The sequence below is a fragment of the Leptodactylus fuscus genome, chromosome 6 (assembly GCF_031893055.1).
Source record: "Leptodactylus fuscus isolate aLepFus1 chromosome 6, aLepFus1.hap2, whole genome shotgun sequence".
NCBI lineage: Eukaryota > Metazoa > Chordata > Amphibia > Anura > Leptodactylidae > Leptodactylus > Leptodactylus fuscus.
Window position 1 is genome coordinate 63,045,646 of NC_134270.1, and position 24,523 is coordinate 63,070,168.

The 24,523-nt window shown below is 44.7% G+C and overlaps 1 protein-coding gene across 2 annotated transcripts in view; it reads right to left on the reverse strand.

Annotated features, from left to right (window-relative positions):
• KIRREL3 (kirre like nephrin family adhesion molecule 3) overlaps nucleotides 1–21,411 on the reverse strand; it is a 628,687-nt gene extending 607,276 nt beyond the window's left edge. For both annotated transcript variants that reach the window (XM_075280134.1, XM_075280132.1), the window contains exon 1: nucleotides 21,144–21,411. In XM_075280134.1, the coding sequence (XP_075136235.1) occupies nucleotides 21,144–21,213 (70 nt within the window). In that variant the 5' untranslated portion in view covers nucleotides 21,214–21,411. The remainder of the gene's footprint in view (nucleotides 1–21,143) is intronic.
• Nucleotides 21,412–24,523: the final 3,112 nt, after the last annotated feature.

Consider the following 24,523-nt stretch of genomic DNA (forward strand, 5'->3'; position numbering starts at 1 on the left):
TTTCTGAGTCCATTCTGTTTTTACATGCCCACTTTGTATATAGAAGGACATACACATCCAACAGAAGACAAAGACTAAGTGGTTTGGATAGATCTTCTTGTATTGTGTAAGAAGGTGGCAGCTCCCGTCATGTAAATTCTGGGATGCAGAAATCTCAGTAGGACTCATACAACATTTAAGTGCTGTAAGTGGAGCCTAATATAATAAATGGCAGTGCCGCAGCTCAGTAGGTCAAGAGGTCTCTTCTAAGAGTTCTTATCATAGTAAGAAAAGTCCTTTCAGCAGGCAGAGGGGGCAAGGTGAAGTGAGCGGGTCAGTGACGGAGGCCGTTCCCGCAGCAGACTCTTTAATATCAAGGCTCTTTTTTTTTACTAGTGTGAAGCTGGAAGAAGTCACATACTGGTAGGAAGCAGATGGTAAAAGTGAAGTTATATCCAGGCTGAGCTGATGTGTTTCACCTTCTGCGGGGTAATCTAGCTTCACACCAGTAATTGTTCCAGCCTGGGATCACTTTCATTAGGCCTTCCATTCTGTCGCCTATAAAACAATATAGGAGGCTGGCAATCACATCTGATGAATGATCTCCCACTCCTCATATCTTTTCTGCAGGACACAGTTATACCGTGACACTTTTTACTGCCCCACAAGTGTTATTCCATTTAACGACATTTATAGCTGAATGTGAAATTCTCTCTCCCAGATGTGCGGAGCTGCCATCTAATGGGCAAGCAGCTGCCCGGGGAAGCTGGAATAGGAGCGTAAGCTGCAGGTGACTCACTCTCAGGACCAGTTAGCTTACAGATTGTTAATATCCAGCAATGGAAAGCTGTTAAGAGGCAGAAAAGATTCTAATATATTGTCAGATCTCTCCATCTATCCAGTCATTGTCTGCTCCAAAGCAAATCTTGGCGTCTGTCATTTGGATTCCTGTTTAACCAGATGTTTGAGGTCTAGGTCTGTTCATTTTCTAATTGAGAGTAATTTGTTAAAGCTATTTTATCTGTCGCTTCCACATAAACACTTTTGTGTATACAAGCCATACATATTAGTCTAATGTCAGCAGAACCTGCCAATGTCTGTTGGACCAGCAACCATCTAATGTGTATGGGAGTATTATAATGTGTATGTGTATTAAGTCACAATGCTGATGGCAGACGTCACTGAAGTTAAGGATCAGGTTGTTGGATTTCAACATGCCTGATCCTTCTGATTAGAAGGCAGACAGGTCTAGTAGTGTCTCTCCACTAGACCGCCACATATGAATCTATATGGGTTATTCAGAAGAGAAATCTTATGTGTAGAGACTCATTTCTGGGTTAAAAAAAAACGCCTTACTATTATACTCTGAATTCTGCACGATTTCCAAGACTGCTGTTTTCTGTCAAGGAATAGATATATTCATTATTCATATTTAGAAGTTAATACTTCACCCAATCATGTCCAGAGGTGAACAGGCTGTATTCACATAGGTCATTTGGTCACATTTTTTGGAAAATGTTATATTGATATAAAGTGCCAAAGCTTTGTGAACACAACCTATGAACTTGCGTAAGTTGGCCGTAATCAGAATAGATTTTTAGCCTCTGAACTTAACCCTTCCATTAAGATCTTATAGCTGGCGAGAAAATGATATGTAAGAGTTTGCATATTAAAAACCTGTAGAGCAATTCATTATACAGTGTGTTACATAGATAAAACATATACAGAAATATAGAATAAATCAGAAGTTTCTATACATGCCCTATAAATAGTGGTGTGATGCTGTCTTTGAAGGGAAGTAGCCATATCTTTAATCTTGGACAACTCCTTTCAACAAGGCTGCCAACTACAATATGTCACCCACCTTTCCCAGACACGGGAATGTCGTTCCGTCCATTTGTATAATGACACGTACTTCACTCTCCTACTGGCCTATAAATAGACATGTCACACATACATTTTCTTTTATGGCACTAATGTATTTGCTCAGAGTACAATCTCACACTTATCTCATTTTATAGGAGCCTCTTCAATGTAAACTTGTTTTGCTTCGGCTCATTACACAACTATGTGGGATGCTTGGAAATTTTCTAAAATTAACAAAGAAGTTTATTAAGGGGGAAGGAGCCGCTCTACCAGAGAGAGCGAGATCGGGCCCATCACTGCTCACACTCTTAATATAAATGCTGCATCCAGCAGCTTCTTGGATTAAACTGGCCTAGAATGGGTCCCTCTAGACAGCAGCAAAGTACATGGAACAATAATTTATTACTAACTCAACTCGATTTTTCCTGACTTCTCATTAAAGTGTTTTTCTTTCTGTGCATAATAACAATGCTTCTCCTGGCTATTAAAACTAATAATGTGTAACAATATATCCTTTAAGGAAAAAAAAAAACAGTGTTAAGACTCCCGTGCCTGAATCTGCAGGATGTGTTACTGTAGCGCAGATGCAGGGGGTTTATTTGCCACTATATAGAAATGTTGCATCTGATGTCAGCTGGTTCTCTGAAATGCAATGGGCACTGCCTTCACAGGTCAGTATTAGATACTTTGGCCATGTAACATCATAGGAATGGTAAAATGTATGTGCCACCAGAGCATTGTAATAGGTGCAAATGTCATTTGACAGACATGTGACCTAAACAAAGCTATATATATATATATATATATATAGAGAGAGAGAGAGAGAGAGAGAGAGAGAGAGAGAGAGAGATTGAGCTCAGACCCAATGAAGTAAAACCAGTTATTCAAAACTTTATGGCAAAACAACAAAAACTGCCAAATACAGGTGTGGGGCCAAGTGTTCCTGGCCTCATGCAACTCTGAGCCTACTGCCCTACAGAAACATGTCCAGCGGAGACAGGCAGCATCATGATGTAAGGGTGTGGTCATGTCACCTACCCAGCAGAGACAAGCAGCATCATGATAGAGGGATGTGGTCATGTCACCTCCGTAGCATAGGCAAGCAGCATCATGATGGAGGGATGTGGTCATGTCACCTGCCCAGCAGAGATTAGCAGCATCATGATGGAGGAATGTGGTCATGTCACCTCCGTAGCATAGGCAAGCAGCATCATGATGGAGGGATGTGGTCATGTCACCTCCTCAGAAGAAACAAGCAGCATCATGATGGAGAGATCTAGTTATGTCACCTCCCAAGCAGAGACAAGCAACATCATTAAAGAGGGGTCTGGTTATGTCAACTCTTTAGCAGAGATAAGCAGCATCATGATGGAGGGATGTGGTCATGTCACCTGCCCAGCATAAACAAGCAGCATCATGATGAAGGGATGTGGTCATGTCACCTTCCCAGCATAAACAAGCAGCATCATGATGGAGGGATGTGGTCATGTCACCTGCCCAGCAGAGACAAGCGGCATCATGATGAAGGGATGTGGTCATGTCACCTGCCCAGCATAGACAAGCGGCATCATGATGGACGGATGTGGTCATGTCACCTGCCCAGCATAGACCAGCAGCATCATGATAGAGGGATGTGGTCATGTCAGCTCCCCAGCAGACACAAGCAGCATCGTGATGGAGGGATCTAGTTATGTCACCTCCCAAGCAGAGACAAGCAACATCATTAAAGAGGGGTCTGGTTATGTCAACTCTTTAGCAGAGATAAGCAGCATCATGATGGAGGGATGGGGTCATGTCACCTGCCCAGCAGAGACAAGCAGCATCATGATGGAGGGATGTGGTCATGTCACCTGCCCAGCAGAGACAAGCGGCATCATGATGAAGGGATGTGGTCATGTCACCTGCCCAGCATAGACAAGCAGCATCATGATAGAGGGATGTGGTCATGTCACCTGCCCAGCAGAGACAAGCGGCATCATGATGAAGGGATGTGGTCATGTCACCTGCCCAGCAGAGACAAGCAGCATCATGATAGAGGGATGTGGTCATGTCACCTGCCCAGCAGAGACAAGCGGCATCATGATGGACGGATGTGGTCATATCACCTGCCCAGCATAGACCAGCAGCATCATGATGGAGGGATGTGGTCATGTCACCTGCCCAGCATAAACAAGCAGCATCATGATAGAGGGATGTGGTCATGTCACCTGCCCAGCAGAGACAAGCAGCATCATGATGGAGGGATGTGGTCATGTCACCTGCCCAGCAGAGACAAGCGGCATCATGATGAAGGGATGTGGTCATGTCACCTGCCCAGCATAGACAAGCAGCATCATGATAGAGGGATGTGGTCATGTCACCTGCCCAGCAGAGACAAGCGGCATCATGATGAAGGGATGTGGTCATGTCACCTGCCCAGCAGAGACAAGCAGCATCATGATAGAGGGATGTGGTCATGTCACCTGCCCAGCAGAGACAAGCGGCATCATGATGGACGGATGTGGTCATATCACCTGCCCAGCATAGACCAGCAGCATCATGATAGAGGGATGGGGTCATGTCAGCTCCCCAGCAGACACAAGCAGCATCATGATAGAGGGATCTAGTTATGTCACCTCCCAAGCAGAGACAAGCAACATCATTAAAGAGGGGTCTGGTTATGTCAACTCTTTAGCAGAGATAAGCAGCATCATGATGGAGGGATGTGGTCATGTCACCTTCCCAGCATAAACAAGCAGCATCATGATGGAGGGATGGGGTCATGTCACCTTCCCAGCATAAACAAGCAGCATCATGATGGAGGGATGGGGTCATGTCACCTGCCCAGCATAAACAAGCAGCATCATGATAGAGGGATGGGGTCATGTCACCTGCCCAGCATAGACCAGCAGCATCATGATGGAGGGATGGGGTCATGTCACCTGCCCAGCATAAACAAGCAGCATCATGATGGAGGGATGGGGTCATGTCACCTGCCCAGCATAAACAAGCAGCATCATGATGGAGGGATGTGGTCATGTCACCTTCCCAGCATAAACAAGCAGCATCATGATGGAGGGATGGGGTCATGTCACCTTCCCAGCATAAACAAGCAGCATCATGATGGAGGGATGGGGTCATGTCACCTGCCCAGCATAAACAAGCAGCATCATGATAGAGGGATGTGGTCATGTCACCTGCCCAGCAGAGACAAGCGGCATCATGATGAAGGGATGTGGTCATGTCACCTGCCCAGCAGAGACAAGAAGCATCATGATGGAGGGATGTGGTCATGTCACCTGCCCAGCATAAACAAGCAGCATCATGATGGAGGGATGGGGTCATGTCACCTGCCCAGCATAAACAAGCAGCATCATGATAGAGGGATGGGGTCATGTCACCTGCCCAGCATAGACCAGCAGCATCATGATAGAGGGATGGGGTCATGTCACCTGCCCAGCATAAACAAGCAGCATCATGATAGAGGGATGGGGTCATGTCACCTTCCCAGAATAAAGCCCTGAATGTGGGAATCACAGAAAGATCCCGGGTATAAGGAAATCTGGCATGTATAACTGACCAGCTGGCTGCCTATTCTTAGTCAACAACAGTGTCTGTTCAGATCTGTAATATCTGTCACTTTTAGGGGTATTATTAGACACTAGCGCTTCCTCGTATCACACAGATGGGAATCTCTGCCCGTTGACTAGTCAGCCAACAACACACACGAAGGCACTTGCTCGCTAAGCAGAACTAGAATGTGTTATTGTAAATCGCCATATGGTGTAACTCTGCACGATTCAGGATGGTTCTCATGAGATTGACATTGTATCTCACTGGGACCTTAAAGGGAATATGTCTGCAAATGTGAGCCCACCAAACTGCTGATAGCGCTTCATACGTCCTGGGGTGTCTAGTTTAAATATATCTACAGTATACAGACAAATACAGTGCACTGAGAAAAGAGAGAGTAAAGTTTTACTACCTCATGTGCCACATGCAGATTAGCGGACACGCGTCCACTGGGGGTCCATAAAACCCCAAAGTGTCCAAACTCTTCAATCATCAATATGCCTTGCACTGTGGATCTACCGCCTGCCATCGATGAACAGCAGAGGGGAAGGGTTAAGGCAACTTTACAGTAGAAGTCAGGGTTTCCGAGACACCGCCCAGCGGACGCTCATCTGCTAAGTGAATGCAATGTCTGCGGTATTAAAATACTGCAGACAATATAATCGGATATATACATATGATCAAACTCACCTCCATAGGATCTAAGTATGTAGTTTTGTCAATGGTTTCATGGCCTACACAGAATGGCATTAAAAAAATCTAATACGTGAGTGATCCACATTGCTCCTGTTCTGACACTTTCACACTGGTCTCTACTGGGAATTACTGGTCACGGTGACTTTTTGCAAGTCCCACTTGCTAAATCTGTCCTGCATCAGTCTGACAACTAACCATGGCCACTTCTCATAAGTTAAGTAAGCGGCTTGCATTAATTTTGTGCACATAAGGCCAAAAAGTCACAATCCCCCGTTTTGTGTTATTTTTATAAACATGACTTGATCACTTCCCATAATGTCATTGCTGCCCATAATAATCAATCGCTTTCCATATTCCAGTATAACTTTTAATAAGAAAGAAGTGATTTGTTGTTGCTATTGACAACGCTGTTATGTTCTCCTCTTTTGGCCCATAAGACCCTATACGTCCTCAGTGTTTGTTTCCGGAAACGCAAAATCTGCATATTGCGCCCTGTTTACGGCCACCTTTGCCCTCTTGCATGCTCTGTCCAGGATCATTAAACAAATGGGCAGGAGAGAAGGGAGCCCTAGATTTCCCCGTGTCATGCACTATGCTGGGTTGATGAAGCCTTGTAGCGCGAGGTCTACATCTGACAGAAAGATAATGATACCCACAGCATCTATTGTGCTTTCCTCAGCAGCACGTTCTGTCTCCCAGGCTCATTTCAGGCTTCATTTAATTAGGTGTCTGCTCAAGCCAGGGCTTTTAAAAGCTTTCGAGATGCCACCCATGGCTGTAGGAGCTCTCTGCTACTGTAGTAATTGGGTTACCATCGCTTACAGTGTGGCATCCATCAAGTGCACCCGGAGCTTCACTGGTGCGTTTAACCCATTCACTCACGCCGCTCTTACACCGCAAAGCAAATTTTAACTAGTTGCACAATATGCAGGTGCAAGATCTATTATCCACAAACCCATAACAAAGACTGCTCTGAAAGGCAGAAAGGAGGGAACTGGAAATAATTGGTGTGGGTGCAAGAAAAATGACAAAGACACGATAAGAAAATGTCCTGTACGATGGAAGTTTCTGCCAGTAGAAGAAGCTGCAGTAAACAATTTAATGAGGAACGGAATCCTAGGATATATGTCCTTTATGACTTATTAGAGTTACTAGTCCAAATTAGGAAGCTAAAACGGTTCATGCTAAATAATACATCCCATAATTGACTATATTATGCTATGTAATTCTGGCTAACAGTATAATACTGTACATACAGTATTGCAGACATATTAATAGTGTGTAGTTGTATTGTGTAGATTTGTTGGCTAGTAATATACATGTAGTTGTATTCAGTCGTATATTATGTAGTGGTGTTAGGTAGTGTGTATGGGGGGTTTTGTTGGGTAGTAATATATTCCTATTGAATGGTAGTGTTTGGTGTTGGCATACAGGATGTAGTTTTGCTTCATATTGTATTATGTATGTGTGTAGGTATTGCCATTGTACTTGTATGCAGCATTATATGTTGCTTTGTATTATATGTCTCTGTGCTGGGTAGTTGTTTTCATGTGGTTGTATTGAGGGGTGTTATATATGTCCAGTGGGTAGTGATACAGATACTGATACAGATACTGGTACTGTAGATATTACATGGTTGCGTTCAGTAGTGTTATAGGTCTTAATAGAACTTTATGTAGTTATTTTCTACGGTATACTTCTGCTATCTTTACTGTTATCTTGTAATATAGGAAGTCTTTGTATCCCACTCCTATAAGATGTCATTTATGTTTCTTTGCCCTGTATGTGACCTATAGAACGCTTGTTAATGTCTTACGTATTTCTATTCCTTTATGCCCTGTTCAGATGTAGTTGTCATCCTGCAAGTGTCCAGCTCACAAATGACACTTTTCCTGTCTTGTCTGTCGTTGTTCTCTCTCCACATGGATCAAACACCTTGTCCCTGCACGCACAGCCTTGTTCTGCAGCGGAGGCGCCTTCCAGTGGTGTGGAACACCCCGCAGCACCATTACCCTGGCTTCCATCATAGTGCTCTATTCATTTGGCCGCTCAGCAGGGCTCACTCATATGCTCTGTCCTTACTTTGTCAAGTTTTTTTTTTAACAATATGGTAAGAATCGAATTTTAGAGGCCAAAATAGTTCTGGAATCATATTGGGATCTTGTTGTCAGTTTATGATTCTTTACATATAGAGTGCAGACGTTACAATAGTAGATACTGGACTGGGCGGATTACTTCAATCCTTTATGTGTGACACATATACGGTATAAATGTAGGATTCTCTAGATCACTGTATACATATCATAGAATGGTCATCCTGAATACCTGAGCCACAGCGTTGCCAGCTTGATTCATATCCCCACCAGTAGCCATCTAATGCTGACAATATAAATGTATCCGCATACTACGTGACTACCACATGCTATTTCCATGCATTTCTTTCATATTGCCTTATCTGTCTGGAAGCACTGTCTTCCCTGTAGTAATAACATAATACCGCACAGCATTGCCCTCAAGGCAAGGTTGGACAGACCATTGCCTGCTCACCTGCAGATGGCAGATAAATACCCTGCTGACATATCCTGGAGACCTTAAGACAAGGCCAGCGATTACCAGAGAAAGTGAACGGCAGGAGGGGAAGGTCCCGGCTCCAACATTGCTTTCTCTAAGACTTATTAGCCAAAGTGACTTTGCACAAGACAGCTTGTTTCCAGCCATGAGAAGTCGTCGCTGAGAGGATTAGTGAATTTGCAGATACATTGGCCTCTTCTGCCCCCTTGTACACAAGGTCTTGTTTATTACTTGCAAACAAGAACATATAATATCATGCCATAAGAAACATGTAGAAAGGGACCTGTAAACAAAAACTAGTAGTCACAGGTTATAGGTTCACGTATACACGTTATCTCTAATAGGTAGTATGTAGATGTATTGAATAGTGTTTTATGTAGATATTTTGGGTATTGTAATATGTAAATGTAATTAATTGCGTACTGTGATATGTGTTACATATAGTAGTCTAATAGAGGACTATGGAGTCAGCTGGCTAAATCACAGCCCAATGCAGTAGGATATATTCACACCGAGGATTTTTTCCAATTTTTCCAGAAATTTGAAGCTGAATTTTTCTGCTTGACCAAATTCTGCTATGGAATCTGCCACGGAATTTACAGTGGAGGGCGGCCAGGACTGGAGCTCTCTGTGTGGGGATGGGGGGAAAAAGGGGGTCATATATTGCGGGTGGGCTTCAATAAAGGAGATAAACTGTGTGGGTGCCATAAATAGGGGGATCATATGCTGTGTGATGTAAAAAAAGGGGGTCATATACTGTATGGGGGGCATAAAAAGTGGTCAGATACTGAGTGGGGGCCATAAAAACATGTGACACTGCACCCAAATTAAGCTAAGGGTTTTTTTTAATCAATTTTGACACACCAAGCCGAAAATGTTAGCCATGACTGTCCTAGGGGTTAGGTCAGTCTGATCAGGAGGCCGTATCTCTCGGCACTGTGTGACTATCCAGGGGCTGAATGGTATGCTTCAGTACACGCACATCAAATGTAATCTTTATCACTTCTCTTTCTAGACTGGCATGGGTGAGCTCTGAACACTGAATATACTGTCCCTTCCAAAACATTGGTGTGACGCACTCTATAATCGCTCCTAACTCAAACCCTGCAAATCCAATTGAAGCAAAAACACACACAGCAGTTTTTTTCTTATTGTTTTCCCTTTTAAACACACAAAACTGTGGGCGGCAGCTCTGGAAATGCTCATTAATATTTCGATTTATTCAAGTCATTTCAATTTGAGTCAAATACACACACCATCTAATAAAATAAAATGCAAATATACGCAGGATTTCTCCAGGAGAAAATGCTGCTGTAGATAATAGGATTATAATTTGTCTACATAGCATTCTCTCTACTTTTCCTTATTTTTCTGTTGTTGTGCCAGTGTGAGAAGCAGCAAGACCACAGGATTACACTGAACCAGTACTGCTTCTTACACTTCGGTTATCAGCAGACACAATGTAATGGTGAAGGTGGGGGGCAGTCGCCTGCTTGGTAACTGCTAAGAGAATTGTTCGTATAAGTAATATACAGAGACGTAAACTAAACTTTACTAAGCTTGTGTATAACTACGCTTACCAGAGGATATTTAAAGCATTGTAAGATGTTGGAAATCAAAATTTTTATAGATAAGTAAAGTAGATTCCAAATACCATGCATGCCAATTGTAGACAGCAATGAGCGGAGATTACTCTGTTCCTCAGGGGAGGGGCCAATGAGACAATTACCCAATCAACTACTCCAATATGACATCTAGTTCGGAGGTCATAAGCTGGTGTGACTCTACTTGCTTTTTGCTAAATTCCTCCTTGGTTTCTTTCTTGCAGGGTCCTGATATTTGCTTCTTTAATGTGAGTCACACGCACCTCCACATGTTACCTATATTAAGTGCCACAGCCTCTTGCCCACGAGGAGCTGGTAAAATGTGAAAAGATGTGGGGGTGAATTGATACTTTCCTCTAATCTTTACAGAAAACATGACAATTTGGTCCCGGAGAAATACAACGCTATCTGTAATCTTTCATTCTCTTCAATTGACTGTCTGGAGACCACCTTCCTAACAGCAGCTTGCTGCTGAATTTGCAGACCTGTCAAGTACCTCTCATTGTGAGATGACTTTTTATCATCCGCGGTCTACCGAGAGCTCACACTTCTCCCAGGTTTTTCTATTAAAATGTCTTTATTTGGAGAATAAACAGCAGAAAATAAAAGCCTTATCCACGCTCTACCTGGGCGCAGTCATTTCTAATCTTCTAGAATTATGATGGCTGACTGTGAATTAGGAGTCAGACTGACCCAACTTTCCTGTTTATATGAGAAACTCATGAATGTGTAATAATTTTGCTGCCTTCATGAAAGTATAGTAATTCTCTCATCCTCAATGAAAAATTCACATAACAGCTATGGAAATCTGCCCAGAATGGCATGCATGAGCAGTGAATCAGGAGGGTTGTGTACGCTCACCCAACAGCCAGTGGATGAGAGATCTGTAGCTATAGACCGCGGCTCCCCTAAATCAATACACCAACCAGGATCCCTGCATTTGTAGCACTCATTTCCTTATATACCCCTTAGGCTCCAGGGCCCAACTGCAACTGCTGTACAGCATCATTCTTCATTATTCCTATTGCAAAGTAGGTTCTGCCTCTTGCTCTTTGCTACTGAACAATGCTGAATACCTGATACACATATCTATGGTAATGTGCAAAAGATTTAAGCAGGTATGGAAAAATTCTGCACAGTAGGAACGCTTTCAAAAATAGAAGAGTAAATAGTTTAGTCAATTACTAAAATGAAGTAAAGAGAAATCTATGATTCACATCCATATTTGGTGTGACCATCCTTTGGAGTAGGAGTCTTGGAAGTGATGATACGGCCCCCCCACAGAGCCCTGATCTCAACATAGGGTCTGCCTAAGAACACATGAAGAGACAGATGGATTTGAGAAAGCCTACATCTACAGAAGATCTGTGGTTAGTTCTCAAAGATGTCTGGAACAAGCTCCCTGCTGAGCTCCTTCAAAAACTGTCTGTAAGTGTACTCAGAAGGAATAAAGGCAATGGGTGGTCACGCCAAATATTGATGTGATTTAGATTTCTCTTTTGTTCATTCACTTCATTTTGCTAATAGACATAAATAAACTACTATTTTTGAGACTGAGGCCACATTGTGCATATACAGCTTGTTCAGGTGTTGTGAAAAGCATCCACAATATGCCCTGCTTTACAGGCCCAGCAAAGTGCATTTCGACTCATCCATACATTGCTGAAAAAAATACTTCAGACAATGCAACATTCGGAAGACCCTGTGGATTATTTTGTTCCTTTTATTTCTCTGAAATTACCCCATTGTGGGACTATTAAAGGATTATTTTATCTTATTTCAGCATGTTAATTTTATATGCGGAAATGCTGCACTTTCCGCAGTGAAAAACGCAATATTAAGCCAGGGGCCCACAGGATGGAAATGCCGCAATTTTCCTGCGGCGCTAACGCCACAGGAAAAATCGTGGTGTTTTACAGTAACAGCAAAGTGGATGGGATTCTAGCGAATCAAAAGCCCACTTTGCGGTAAAAACCACATTGCGGACACACCATATTTTCCAAAACCAGTGTGGTTTTGGAAATCACAGCATGTCAATAATATCTATAGAAACACAAGTGGTTTTCCCATATGTATAACTGTAACAGAAAGTCTTGGAGGAAAACTCCATGCATTTTCTGTTTAAAGCGCATTTTTTCCCGCAGCACTTTTTTGCAGCGGAACGTCTCGTAGGGTTTTAGCCATAGTGTTACCTTTTCTGCACTGCGATTTCTTTCTTCAGCTTTTTTCCCCATTCTTTTGCTTTGATCTGTTTTATCCTTAAAGCAATCTTACATTGCAACATTTTTCCTATTTCCCTTTTACATAGCACTGTAGTTAGATCTGGTGTAGAGCATGAGAACAGAAAGGGGTATTCTGGAAATAACAAGGATATGCGATAACTGTCTGCATCCAGCAGCTGGACACCTGGGACCCCCACCCATCATGAGAATTGAACACCGGTGTGCCCATTATGTTGTCATGCTGGAAATGCTGAAGAGAAGCTGCGTAATATGTTCCGTTATCTCATGCAATAACACAGAGGTGATTGGAGGGGCACTCAAGACCCCTGATCCCATGATGGGTGAGGGTCTGACTGCTTGGATCACATAGTTATTCCCTATCCCGTGATGAGGGGAAAACTGGTAGTTACTAGAATACCCCTTTAATGGGCATAGTTTATGGTGCAGTCACATAATTCCAGCTAGGAATACTGTAAGCTTTCTAATGGGGTCAACCACAAATCATATCATCTTCCCAGCCTAGGATCCTGCTAAAACAGCACTCTCATCATCATCCCATATAAATGAAAGATACCGAGAGAACAGATATATACAGTATGGCTGCTGGTGTCCTGGACCTATACTGCGTATATAGCTTATAATCACAATGCTTGACATCCATACACATTGAGAACTGTACACTGCGTACTACTTAGACCCCAGCAGAACCTAATAAAATTGGAGTTGCCGTAATCTTGTGTTCCTTGGGTACAGCCACCTTATCCTTTAATCTGCTGCCTGGCTACCTGTCCACATCCCGCAGTCAGCTAGCTGCAGGTTGGTGGCTGAATCTCAGATGCAGACACTGCTGCCATCAGGAGGTTCTTATGTGCAAATGAAGACTTGCTGAATATCCTGCGATGCAGCCGTGTGATAACAATCAGTGTGTTCATGCCCTCCTGACACATACACACGGCCTCATTCATTGGTACATTCACTCACGCGCTATATGGGGTTATCATCAGTATCCAAGCCGCTCTCTGCAAAGATTAGGGCGATCCACAGGACTGTAACTGCTTGTTACAGCGCTCAGTGACATTACAGGGTTATTATGAAAATGATATGACTTTAGTATCAGTAAACCACTGCTGGCACTGCCAAAGATGTAGCGAAGCTGAATATGTTCTCTTAGGGGCATCAATGTTTTTGCGCAGTTGTAGTGGGACATGCAGGGAAAAGCATGCTCTCCATTCTAGATCCCCCTAATATTTCTATAAATTTGGTTTCATACAACCCAGTGCACTATACTTAACTGCAGTCCTATGTAAATCCACAAATACATTACTGCTTTGCAACCACATCGGCACTTCTCTCATCACAGTCACATCTACCATGGTTCCATATCTGTCACTTTCATTGACCAAAAGATTGCGATGTATCTCGTTCGACATAAAATCACGATTCTCTGAATTATGAAGGACACAGTGTAAACTCTCCGGTTTTCTGACTGTCTGCGGCAGGCAGATCATCTCTGTTACAAGGAGGCAGTCATTGTCAGACTGCCTGACCTGGTGTATACAAACAGTCACATCACGTGAGCCGGCAAGCCGAGTCACTCTGTTCTCGAGCTGACATTCTGAGATGACTTCAGGAATTGAACAGACGTTGTGTACGTTTTAATTATTCTATAACAAGACGAAAGCGCCATTGCCATGTCTCACAAAGCAGACATCAGGTGATCCGACTCAAAGTGCTGGACCGCTCTCAGGACACCATGGGGGCAGTGGAGGATCTGTGACCTTCATCCACTTCCAGACTGTAGAACATCCATATCTATGGCGTATTGTGAAGCCCTTTGCACCTCATTGCCGAGATGTCTATAGTACTGTAGCAGCCTATATGTCTGAATTCTGGCACAAAACTCACATGGGGAACATGCCATTACTCCAACTGCCGTGTCAGAACTAAGCACTCCCAGCCATTTAATAGAGTGTCCCATTTACCAATGAATGAGTGCACTGACAGTGTTAATATTGATGAACCGGCCTAATGTGCGCCATCCATTATTAATACAGATATTCAATATTAAGAGAGAGCATTGGTGACAGTTCACACTTTTCAGCGAGAAAGCTATTTTTTGGATTCTCCAGAGTTATTTCTCTCCGGCACTTAGCCCCCCACTGCGGTCTCTTTCTGGATGTGTCTGTCTCTTGCTGGGTCGTCTCCTCCCTGCATCTTCCTGGCTGCCTTTCTTTTACCTGTACGATCCTACCTCTCTCCATCTGCATCTCTTGAAGCTGCTCTCGTCTGTGGCTCTATTTCCTGTCCTCGTCCCCTCCTTTTCATCATTGCTCTCTCCTTGTTGCCCATTCCCCTTATTTGATCTGATGCCTCGTTTTATCTCTCTTTCCGTTTCTTGTCTATTTTTGACACATTCTGCCTGCAATCCTTTACAAAGGGGAGGAAAGCTGGATGAAATGTTAAGGAAAAAAAGAAAGATCAGAGCCGCAGAATGACAGCATCAATTTCCTTTCACTAAGGGACAATATATGTTTCTCCCGATGGGAATAGGATTGTGTTTTGGTGTTCTGTAATTGGGGCTCACACTTTACGTTTCCATGTCACACCCAATACACAATATGACAAGGAGAGCAAATCCCATCATCCGGTATAGCTTCCATGTAGTGTCTTCTGCAGAAGGGTTAACTTCAGAGCCTGGCCAGCAGAAATGCTCTAATCTGAGCAGTTTACAGGACACCATTAGCCCCGGGTGTCTCTTATAACACTCACATGCTCATATTTTTTCTTTTCTTCTTCAGCAATTTACCTACGCGACTATACAATGCTGCTTGTCATCTACATCACCATCATAGGTTACTCAGGTGTAATTTTTCCTTTGTATGCTATCCCTATCCCTGGAACTTGTCAACTCAGTCTAGAATGAATGTAGATAAATCTAATTTTCATCATCATTACTATTTCCTAACACGGCCGTACCCATCTCACAATATGCACATGCCTACTGGTTTCAGTGTATGACCACCATGTTACTGCCATTGTACTAAATCTCTTCACACGTACACGATGGTTTCCATTTATAACAATACTCAGCTGAATTGAACATTCAACAGAAATGTTATAATGGGGCTGTTGTCCTTCTATTATGAGGCGTGTAGTGCTCTTCCTCAATGGTGGATGATTTTAGGATGAAGTCAACAGAGACCAACACCAATTTGGATTTGGAGCATTGAGTGCAGCTGCTGGGGGATGTAAAGGAATGGCTCAGCCTCCATTGCATACTAGGAAACCCCCCCTGGACTAAGTAACCTCTATAGACCAAGTGCCCCCAACCCACATAGTGATTTACCCCTTTCTGCTTCCCCTCTGTATCTCCGGTGGGACACACAGCCTCAGGTTTTGCTTTTCCTCCTCCTTCAGCAGCCACAACAGAGTTCACTTAGCAGACGGTGATGTTATTATTAGTTTTTCTTACCCTCATCGACTCCTAAAAGCGTCTGTTTGTACAGCTTGCTAATGCGTGGCATTTAAAACACTGGTATCAGCGTTCCTGTAGACTGCGTGTTAACCTTCTCACTGATCATTTCCAGGGCTTTTATTCTGTTCGTGTTTTACAGGCAAAACGCGTCTCTTTCTGATCATCTCTTTTATGTAATATATCTGTGCTGAGTGAATACGTCCTGATGATTGACGGATACAATGACCACAGAGGCGATAGAAAGACTCCTCGTACCTGATGTTGTCACAGTTGTATATGCTGTATATGGATGATATAGCAGGGGACCTGAAGGGGTCATTTACAGCACGAATAATGGAATTACCAGTATGCCTCTGTCATGTTGAGCTTTACATTTGTGTGGGGGGGGGGATATTTATATTTTGTTTGGTTCTGTATTTATGAGGATGAATAATAAGCATGTTCAGGGGCTTTTCATACATCCCCTGCAATGTATAGTTATCACATGAGCCAAGAAAGCTTCTGGTGCATATGTTAAATGGATCCCTGGGCCTGATCCTACACAATGGTATTTATCACCCATAGCGATTCAATTTATTCACTGGATGCCACTGTATACAGTAGTGCAGTGCACTGCGCCATTCCATAAAAAATAATGGAAACTTTGGCAGATGCCGCCACCACTCTTTTGGCTTCCATTTGTTTAATGGAGGCGTTTGGGCCCATTTAATGTATTCACTGGGAACTTTTCTGGTGAATACAGTAAATGAACACAATGTGAAAAGACCCAACCGTGTATAACGTAGTGATCATGGAGGACAGTAAGGTTTGCACACTTTCTGTCACTCATCCCATTGAAGAACACCACAGTCAGCCTTCCCTGAACACAAGCAATAAATTGTATTCCCATTCTATAGTTAGTCACTCTAGAGCTAGAGCTTGAAAGGAATAGAAATTGAGGACAACAGCAAAACACAATGACCAGATATATTTTGTTTCACAGGTTAAAACGGGTTGCACAGGATAGGAAAACATGGTTATTGAGTCCAGAAACAGTGCCACACCTGTCCACAGGTTGTGTCTGGGATTGCAGGTTGCACAAGTATGAGATGTAATACCACCCACAAGCTTTAGACATGTATGGCATTGCTTTTGGAAGAAATCAGGCATGTTTTTCTAAACCTAAATAGTTTGCAACTGAAATATATATAGAGTGTGTCGTAAGAAATGATATGTCTTTTCAATGCTTTACACTATTCCTATGCAATGGCAAAACACCAAAGAAAATAAATGCACACATATCTATTTAGTCCACGCACCCCCAAACTGCTGTGGCCCTTAATATCTGTGCAGCTGCCTCAGGCACTTTTCCCATGGCTGGATTTCAGTGCCGTCATACCGACTGGCCACCAACAGCTTCCATTCATCTCCATTGAGCCCTTAAAATTTCCACCTACTGCATGAAATCCAATTAAACAGAAACAAAACGGCAGAATATCGTAAAGTGAATGCAAATCAGTGAAGTAAATGGAATTGTAAAGCCCCATGTTCAGTTTATGACACTCTGTAAAAACGCTTGACTATGGAGGCCATGGTATGATATAGAGACTAGGCAGGATCCTGTGCAGCCATTCAAGTGCATGGAACAAATTCACTCCAGCCATCATCTACTGAGCTACTTTAATAGAGCGGCAGTATTTCCATTGCTAATGGAGCGCGGCTTCTTCTGAGTAACACATTATACTAATGATACATAAATTGAGATGTGCACATGCAAACAACCTGTTCAGAGACACCGGAAAGCCAATTCTACAATAGAGAATGAGCACAACAGACGTTTTACAACACATGCATGAGATTTGACAATGTGCTGTATCCCATAACAACCAAATGTGCCCCGGGTCATTCACATGTGCGGCAAATCCATGATCCTGGGCGGCAGGCTTGGGTACAGAGAATAACTGTTCTCTTAAAAATAATGTATATTACTGCCATTGTACTATATTTCTGCAATTGTCACCTTCCTCAGGAAAACCTGATGTTGTCTGTACTACAACTCCCATCATATCTAGCCTGTATCAATCTATATCAATCTATAAGGCTGCAAATAAGTTTTGCAGCACAGGACTTGGCATAATACTAATTTATACCCCTGCATACAGCACAACCAGCAGGAAGATAACTTCTCTATAGGGATCAACATATCTTATGATAGGGGGTGTAAAGGGGCAGTGAACATTTGACGAAAGATAGCAGATGCCTGGAGAAAAGAAGATAAAGGGTTAAAGATTGGGAGAGTGCAGCAGAAAAGAGAGGGGAAAGTAGAGTACCGACTGGAAAAAAAACAACAAAGAGGAGATAACACAGAAAAAACTCAGTTATGACTTAGGGCCTTCTTCTTGGACCCTCTAGCTGGTGGTCCGCACAACCGCAGCATGTCCATGTATCAGTTTCTGTTAGGAAACCCCACGAATACTTGGCATACCTCCAGCACTGCACTGGCCTTGCAAGGACCCAGTTTACTGACCTGCACAAGGGTCACATCGTATCAGCAATGAATTGCATAAACAGGACTGGTCTCCTGATATACCTAACCTGCCCCTTTCCCAGACTGAACCACACTGTCTTTACTGTAAGAGCACACGCTCCATAAATAGACTGACATGGAGGCTTAGGAAGATTGATCAGAGAGAGAAGGAGAGCAGAGGAGATATAGACACTGCTGCTTCAGATAGGGATGATTGACACTACTAAACATCCCAATGAATACAACAGGCACATTTTAGCTGCAATTCCTCCCCCTCCACCTTCTCTCGGCGGTAGATCCGCGGGCACATTAGGTCTTTCTAGAGATGCACCAGTTATTAATAGGAGCTATGAGATCTTTACATCCGCTCGGGAAACACAGAGCAGACCGTCTGACCTTCGCAGCCCATTTCTGAAGGCGTAGAGGGGCTGAGCACATGGAAGAGCTAGAGCCTGGGATGTGCAGGAATTACACCAGATCCATGAACAGGTGCCAGCATCCTGGATGAACCTATTTTATCCTTCCAGCCCGAGGACAGTCCTATAAACTGATTTCAAGTAAATTCAAAACAGATCTTGAATCCCTGGAGGAGATGGCAGAGCATAAACAGCCAATGCCATCAAGTCAAACCTTACACATTCTTCTGGTGAGACCTAATGCCTTAAAGAAGCTTGGTGTAGGGCTGAGTAAAGCATCTTATCTAGTGCTAGGATTTGGCACTTTTATCAGACTGAAATCGATTTGCTTTCCCTGTTTTTATGGTAACAGGTTTGTGTCCTGGGGATCCCCTGATCAGGCCACCAGGATCCCAAGGATTTATGGAAACCCGGCTCTATGGTAACAGAACATCATCCTTATACAAGTTTACACAAACTTCTTATTTTGGTACCCACGAGTCCCTCATTACTCAGTGTCTTCACAGTCCAGTGATCCTGGTTTTCCTGGTCTGACGTCTCAGAAGAAAGTGATGTGGAAAGCACTGCAACCACCTGTATAGTTTACAATATGGAGAGCACATCTAGTAACACAACAGTTCAGCCCTACAGTACATCTATAGCAGCCAGCATTACCATATTTGCAAAGCCTATTAATTTTACATGTGGAAGATATAGGATTCACAATATTAAATCCCAAAGACAACCAGGCACGGAGCTACATTGACGGAGGTAACACGGTTACTTATTCATCCTAGTGCCAATCTCACACTAAACTGGATTTCATCCAATCTATCTGACGTTCCTCAAGAAGACAGGTTTAATCTTGCAGATTTTTTTTCTTTTTTATTGATGTGCAAAGTAATAGAAGGAGAGGCAAATTCTGACAACAGTTTCATTAAGTTGGTACCTAGCATCCCTGTCCTGATCTCCTCCAGTGCTTCACATTCAGGTCCATTGTTTGGAGGAAGTTGAGAAATGCAACAAATCTTAGAATACATCACAGTCAAGAGCAGGTCCCCAGGCTCCAATGTCACCGTGCCCAGTGCCATGTTCGGAAGCTGGCATATACTGACAGTCAAACAGTATCTAGAACTGTGGCTTATTGACTAGGTCCAAATATTGCAGCTGAAGCCTCCGTATAGCAACGAAGACTGGAGACGTGCATGTGTCTATGTCTGAAAGGGTTAAAGGCTCATCAGCTAGAAGTGATGAGATCTGTTACACACAATGGGCAAATAACTAGGCACCACTGCTAGATTCTGAAGCCAACTGTGAGGGCTCTGCATGACAAGCTATCGTTCTGCCAGAGATGGGCGAGCAGGCAGTGGGAAACAGGCATAAAGGACATGATTCTCTCTACCCAAATAAGCAATGTTGTTTCACAGCAGGCAGAGCAAGCGGCCACTGGTGCTCCTGCCAGCCTTACCACTGCCTTATACCTGGCATGAAAGCCCTGCCATCCTCTGTCCACAGATGTCTGCACATGACAGCAGGGCAGGTTACCCATCTGAGCTGTATGCTGCCTGGCACCTTCTATGCTACCTGGTTCGTACACTATATCAGGGTCTGCAACTATCTCCTACCATCATCTCATCATCTGGCATCCTGGCCCAAACTTGTGCTTGACCCTATGAGCCAACCATGATAAATACATGTCTTTACCCAACCTTACTATGTCACTGTATGTTAGCATCTCACTGCAACAAGTTGTTGTAGTAGTAGCTGTGCCTGGTGAGAGTTGTCCTACATGAAGACCCTCTCCTGCCTGCAAACCATCCTGCCCCTGGAAGGTCACTTGGATTTTGTAACCTATAGAAAGGAACCCCCCTGCTGTGATGGCACCTATCAGAACATTTCTCAGAAAGTCACCTCCAGCTCTTCTCAGCAGCCTCGGTTTTGATGAAATGCCAACAGGTGACTGTCTCCCCTGCAGCTCCATCCCCCCACCCCCTGTCACACATCTCTTTGTGACCCTGTAACTTGGATCTCTTAGCGAACACCAGCAGCAGAGAGTGATCCTGAGACATCTAGAGGCAAGGTCCAGCCTGAGACAACTAGATTCAACGTCCAGCCTGAGACAACTAGAGCCAGGGTCCAGCCTGAGACACAGAAGACTTGGCAACCTCCAGCACCATCCACACCACACAAGAGCCCACGACCCGCCACTGACTGCCGCCAGACAAGAGCCACTGACTGCCGTCACTTTGTAACTAAGTGCTGTGCGATCTCTCCTACCTCTGCCGAGCAGCATCCAGGTCAGGAGCAGCAGGTCCAGCCGAAAAGATCTCATCCCCAGCAGCAGCATTATCACCGCAGGCAGAAGAAGCAGCACCCGATGTAACCTCCCCCTGCAGGGGTCCACGTCCCGGGGTCTTGCCCTTCTAGTTCAGATTGCCTCCAGCCGCCTTGGCTTTGCTACGAAACACATGCACTGGCTGTGCAGCTACATCCTCTCTCCGACTCTCCGGATTCTCACAGCTCCGCTCCTCCCTCCTCCAGGCAGAGCCTGACATGAGAAGGAGGGGGACTGGCAGAGCGGAGGAATGAGCGAGCAGCCTGGCACTTCCCCTTCACCTGCCCCTCTCCCTCCACTACTCACCTGCCCCTCTATCCCTCCACTATTCACCTGCCCCTCTATCCCTCCACTATTCACCTGCCCCTCTATCCCTCCACTATTCACCTGCCCCTCTATCCCTCCACTATTCACCTGCCCCTCTATCCCTCCACTATTCACCTGCCCCTCTATCCCTCCACTATTCACCTGCCCCTCTCCCTCCACTACTCACCTGCCCCTCTATCCCTCCACTATTCACCTGCCCCTCTATCCCTCCACTATTCACCTGCCCCTCTATCCCTCCACTATTCACCTGCCCCTCTATCCCTCCACTATTCACCTGCCCCTCTATCCCTCCACTATTCACCTGCCCCTCTCCCTCCACTACTCACCTGCCCCTCTATCCCTCCACTATTCACCTGCCCCTCTATCCCTCCACTATTCACCTGCCCCTCTGCCTCCACTATTCACCTGCCCCTCTCCCTCTCCACTACTTACCTGCCTCTCTCTCCACTAGTCACCTACCCCTCTGCCTCCACTACTCACCTGCCCCTCTGCCTCCACTACTCACCTGTCCCTCTCTCTCTCCACTACTTACCTGCCTCTCTCTCTCTCCACTAGTCACCTACCCCTCTGCCTCCACTACTCACCTACCCCTCTGCCTCCACTACTCACCTACCCCTCTGCCTCCACTACTCACCTGTCCCTCTCTCTCTCCACTACTTACCTGCCTCTCTCTCTCTCCACTACTTACCTGCCTCTTTCTCTCTCCACTAGTCACCTACCCCTCTGCCTCCACTACTCACCTACCCCTCTGCCTCCACTACACACCTACCCCTCTGCCTCCACTACTCACCTGTCCCTCTCTCTCTCCACTACTTACCTGCCTCTCTCTCTCTCCACTAGTCACCAGCCCCTTTCTCCCTCTGCGACTCACCTGCCCCTCTCTTCCCTTAATTCCAAATCACCTGCCTCTATCCACTCCTTAACTGCCCCTCTCTCCCATTTATCCCCCAAATCACCTTACTCTTCCTTCACTCCTCTCCCACCTCTTTCCACCTAATCCCACATCACCTGCCTTTCTCCCCTTCACTCCTTACCTTCTGCTCTATCGCCTTAACCCTAGATCACATGTCTCTCTCCCCTTGGCCCCTTCACACTGAGTTTATGCTCCATGTATTCTGTATAAGCTCAGTGTATTCTTTCTCGTATAAGTCGCGTCTGCGCGCACAAAAAGACACGCGTTATACGAACATGCCATTGAACTCAATGGCTAACTACATTTTACACGTGTGAATGTACAGAATACACGAAGCGTAAACTCCGTGTGAAGGGGCCTTTAATGACTTGCCTCTCTTTCCCCTTAACTCCAGAATCACCTGCCTGTCCGCCTTCACTCCTTACCTGCCTCTGTCTCCCCTTAACCCCCAAATCACCTGCCTCTCTTCCATTCATCCCTTACCTGCCTCTCTCTTCTCTTAACCGCCTGGTCACTTGTTTCTCTCCCCTTAACCCTAGATCACCTCCCTTCCCTATATTCCTTACCTGCCTCTCTCCCCTTTACCCAAAGATCATCTGCCTCTTTACTATTCACTCTGCAATTGCCCCTTTCTCCTTAACCTCTAGATAAACTGCCACTTTCCCCCTCATTCCTCACCTGCCCTTCTCCCCTTAACATCCAGATTATTTGCCCCTTGCCCTCTTCACTCCTTACCTGTCATTTTTCCTCTTTCACTACTTGTTCATTCTTCCCTCTCCTCATTTCCCTCCCTGTTTGCCTCTCCCTGTCCCTCCTCTATTTCTTCATCTGCTCCACTCCTTCATTCACTCCCCACCTGCCCTCCCAATCTTCCTCCATTCCCTGCTCACTTGCCCCTCTCATCCATATTGACTTTCCACATTTCCTCAATCACTCCCTCTACATATATCCCTCTATGTGCTCTATATACTACTTCTTACCTGACTCACTCGCTTCTCCACTTCCAGCTGATCTGTCGCTCTCTATCTTTATCTTCCCCTCTGTGTCTTTCTTTCCTTCACAATCTTCTCTCCTGTCCCTCTTCCTCCTTTATTCCCTGCTCACTGCCCCATCACACACTTCTCCCTCTTCTCACGTGCCCCTCTCACAGTCACTACCTTCTCTCCTGCCCTGCTCATCTATACTGTGTCTCCTTCAGTCCTTCCTCAAATGCCCCTCTCCCCACTTCATTCCCTGCTCACCTGCACCTTTCCTTCCACTATCTGCTTTCCTATCCAGTTTTACATTTCACTCTCAGAACATCTACTCTCTGCTTCCTTCCCTTTTTAACTGCCCCTCTGTCCCTGCCCATTTCACTTCACTGTCCGTTTTGCACCTTCACGCCATGCTCACCTTACCCTAACTGTCCTTTATTCCTCATCTGCTCCTTTCCCTCCTCACTTGCCCTTATACCTGCACACCTACCCCTTACCCTCCTTCAATTTATACCATTTGCTCCTACTTTACTTCACACCTTGCTTATCTGTCTCTCGCTAACTTTTCCAGTCCCTCTCTTTCCTTTATTCCCTGCTTTCCGGTAAGGCCCCATGTTGTGGAAAAGAGCTTTTTTGTTGCAGATTTTCTGAGTTTTTATGAGCCAAAGCCAGGAGTCGGTTGAGCAGAGGGGAGAAATATAAGAGCTTCCTATATATTTCCCATTCCTTTTGTAGCCATTCTTGGGTTTGGCTAAAAAAACATAGCAAAGTCTAGCATTGAGATTAAGGGTAAATTCACACAGGATTTTTTGGTCAGGATTTTGAGGCCGTATCCGCCTCAAAATCCTGTCCAAAAAGACGGCTCCCATTGAAATCAATGGGCGCCGCTCAGGTCTTTTTTCCGGGAGCCGTTTGTTCCGGCTCCTGGTAAAAGAAGCGACATGCTCATTCTTCAGGCCGAGTCGCCTCGTGATTCGGCCTGAAGACACTCCCTCCTCCTGACTAGGCCCAGTCACTGGACCTAATCCAGAGCAGAGTGCGTGACTGGATGCCTTTGCAGTGCACTGGCATTCAGTTGCAGCCACCCGTTTTTCGGTAAGGAACCTGA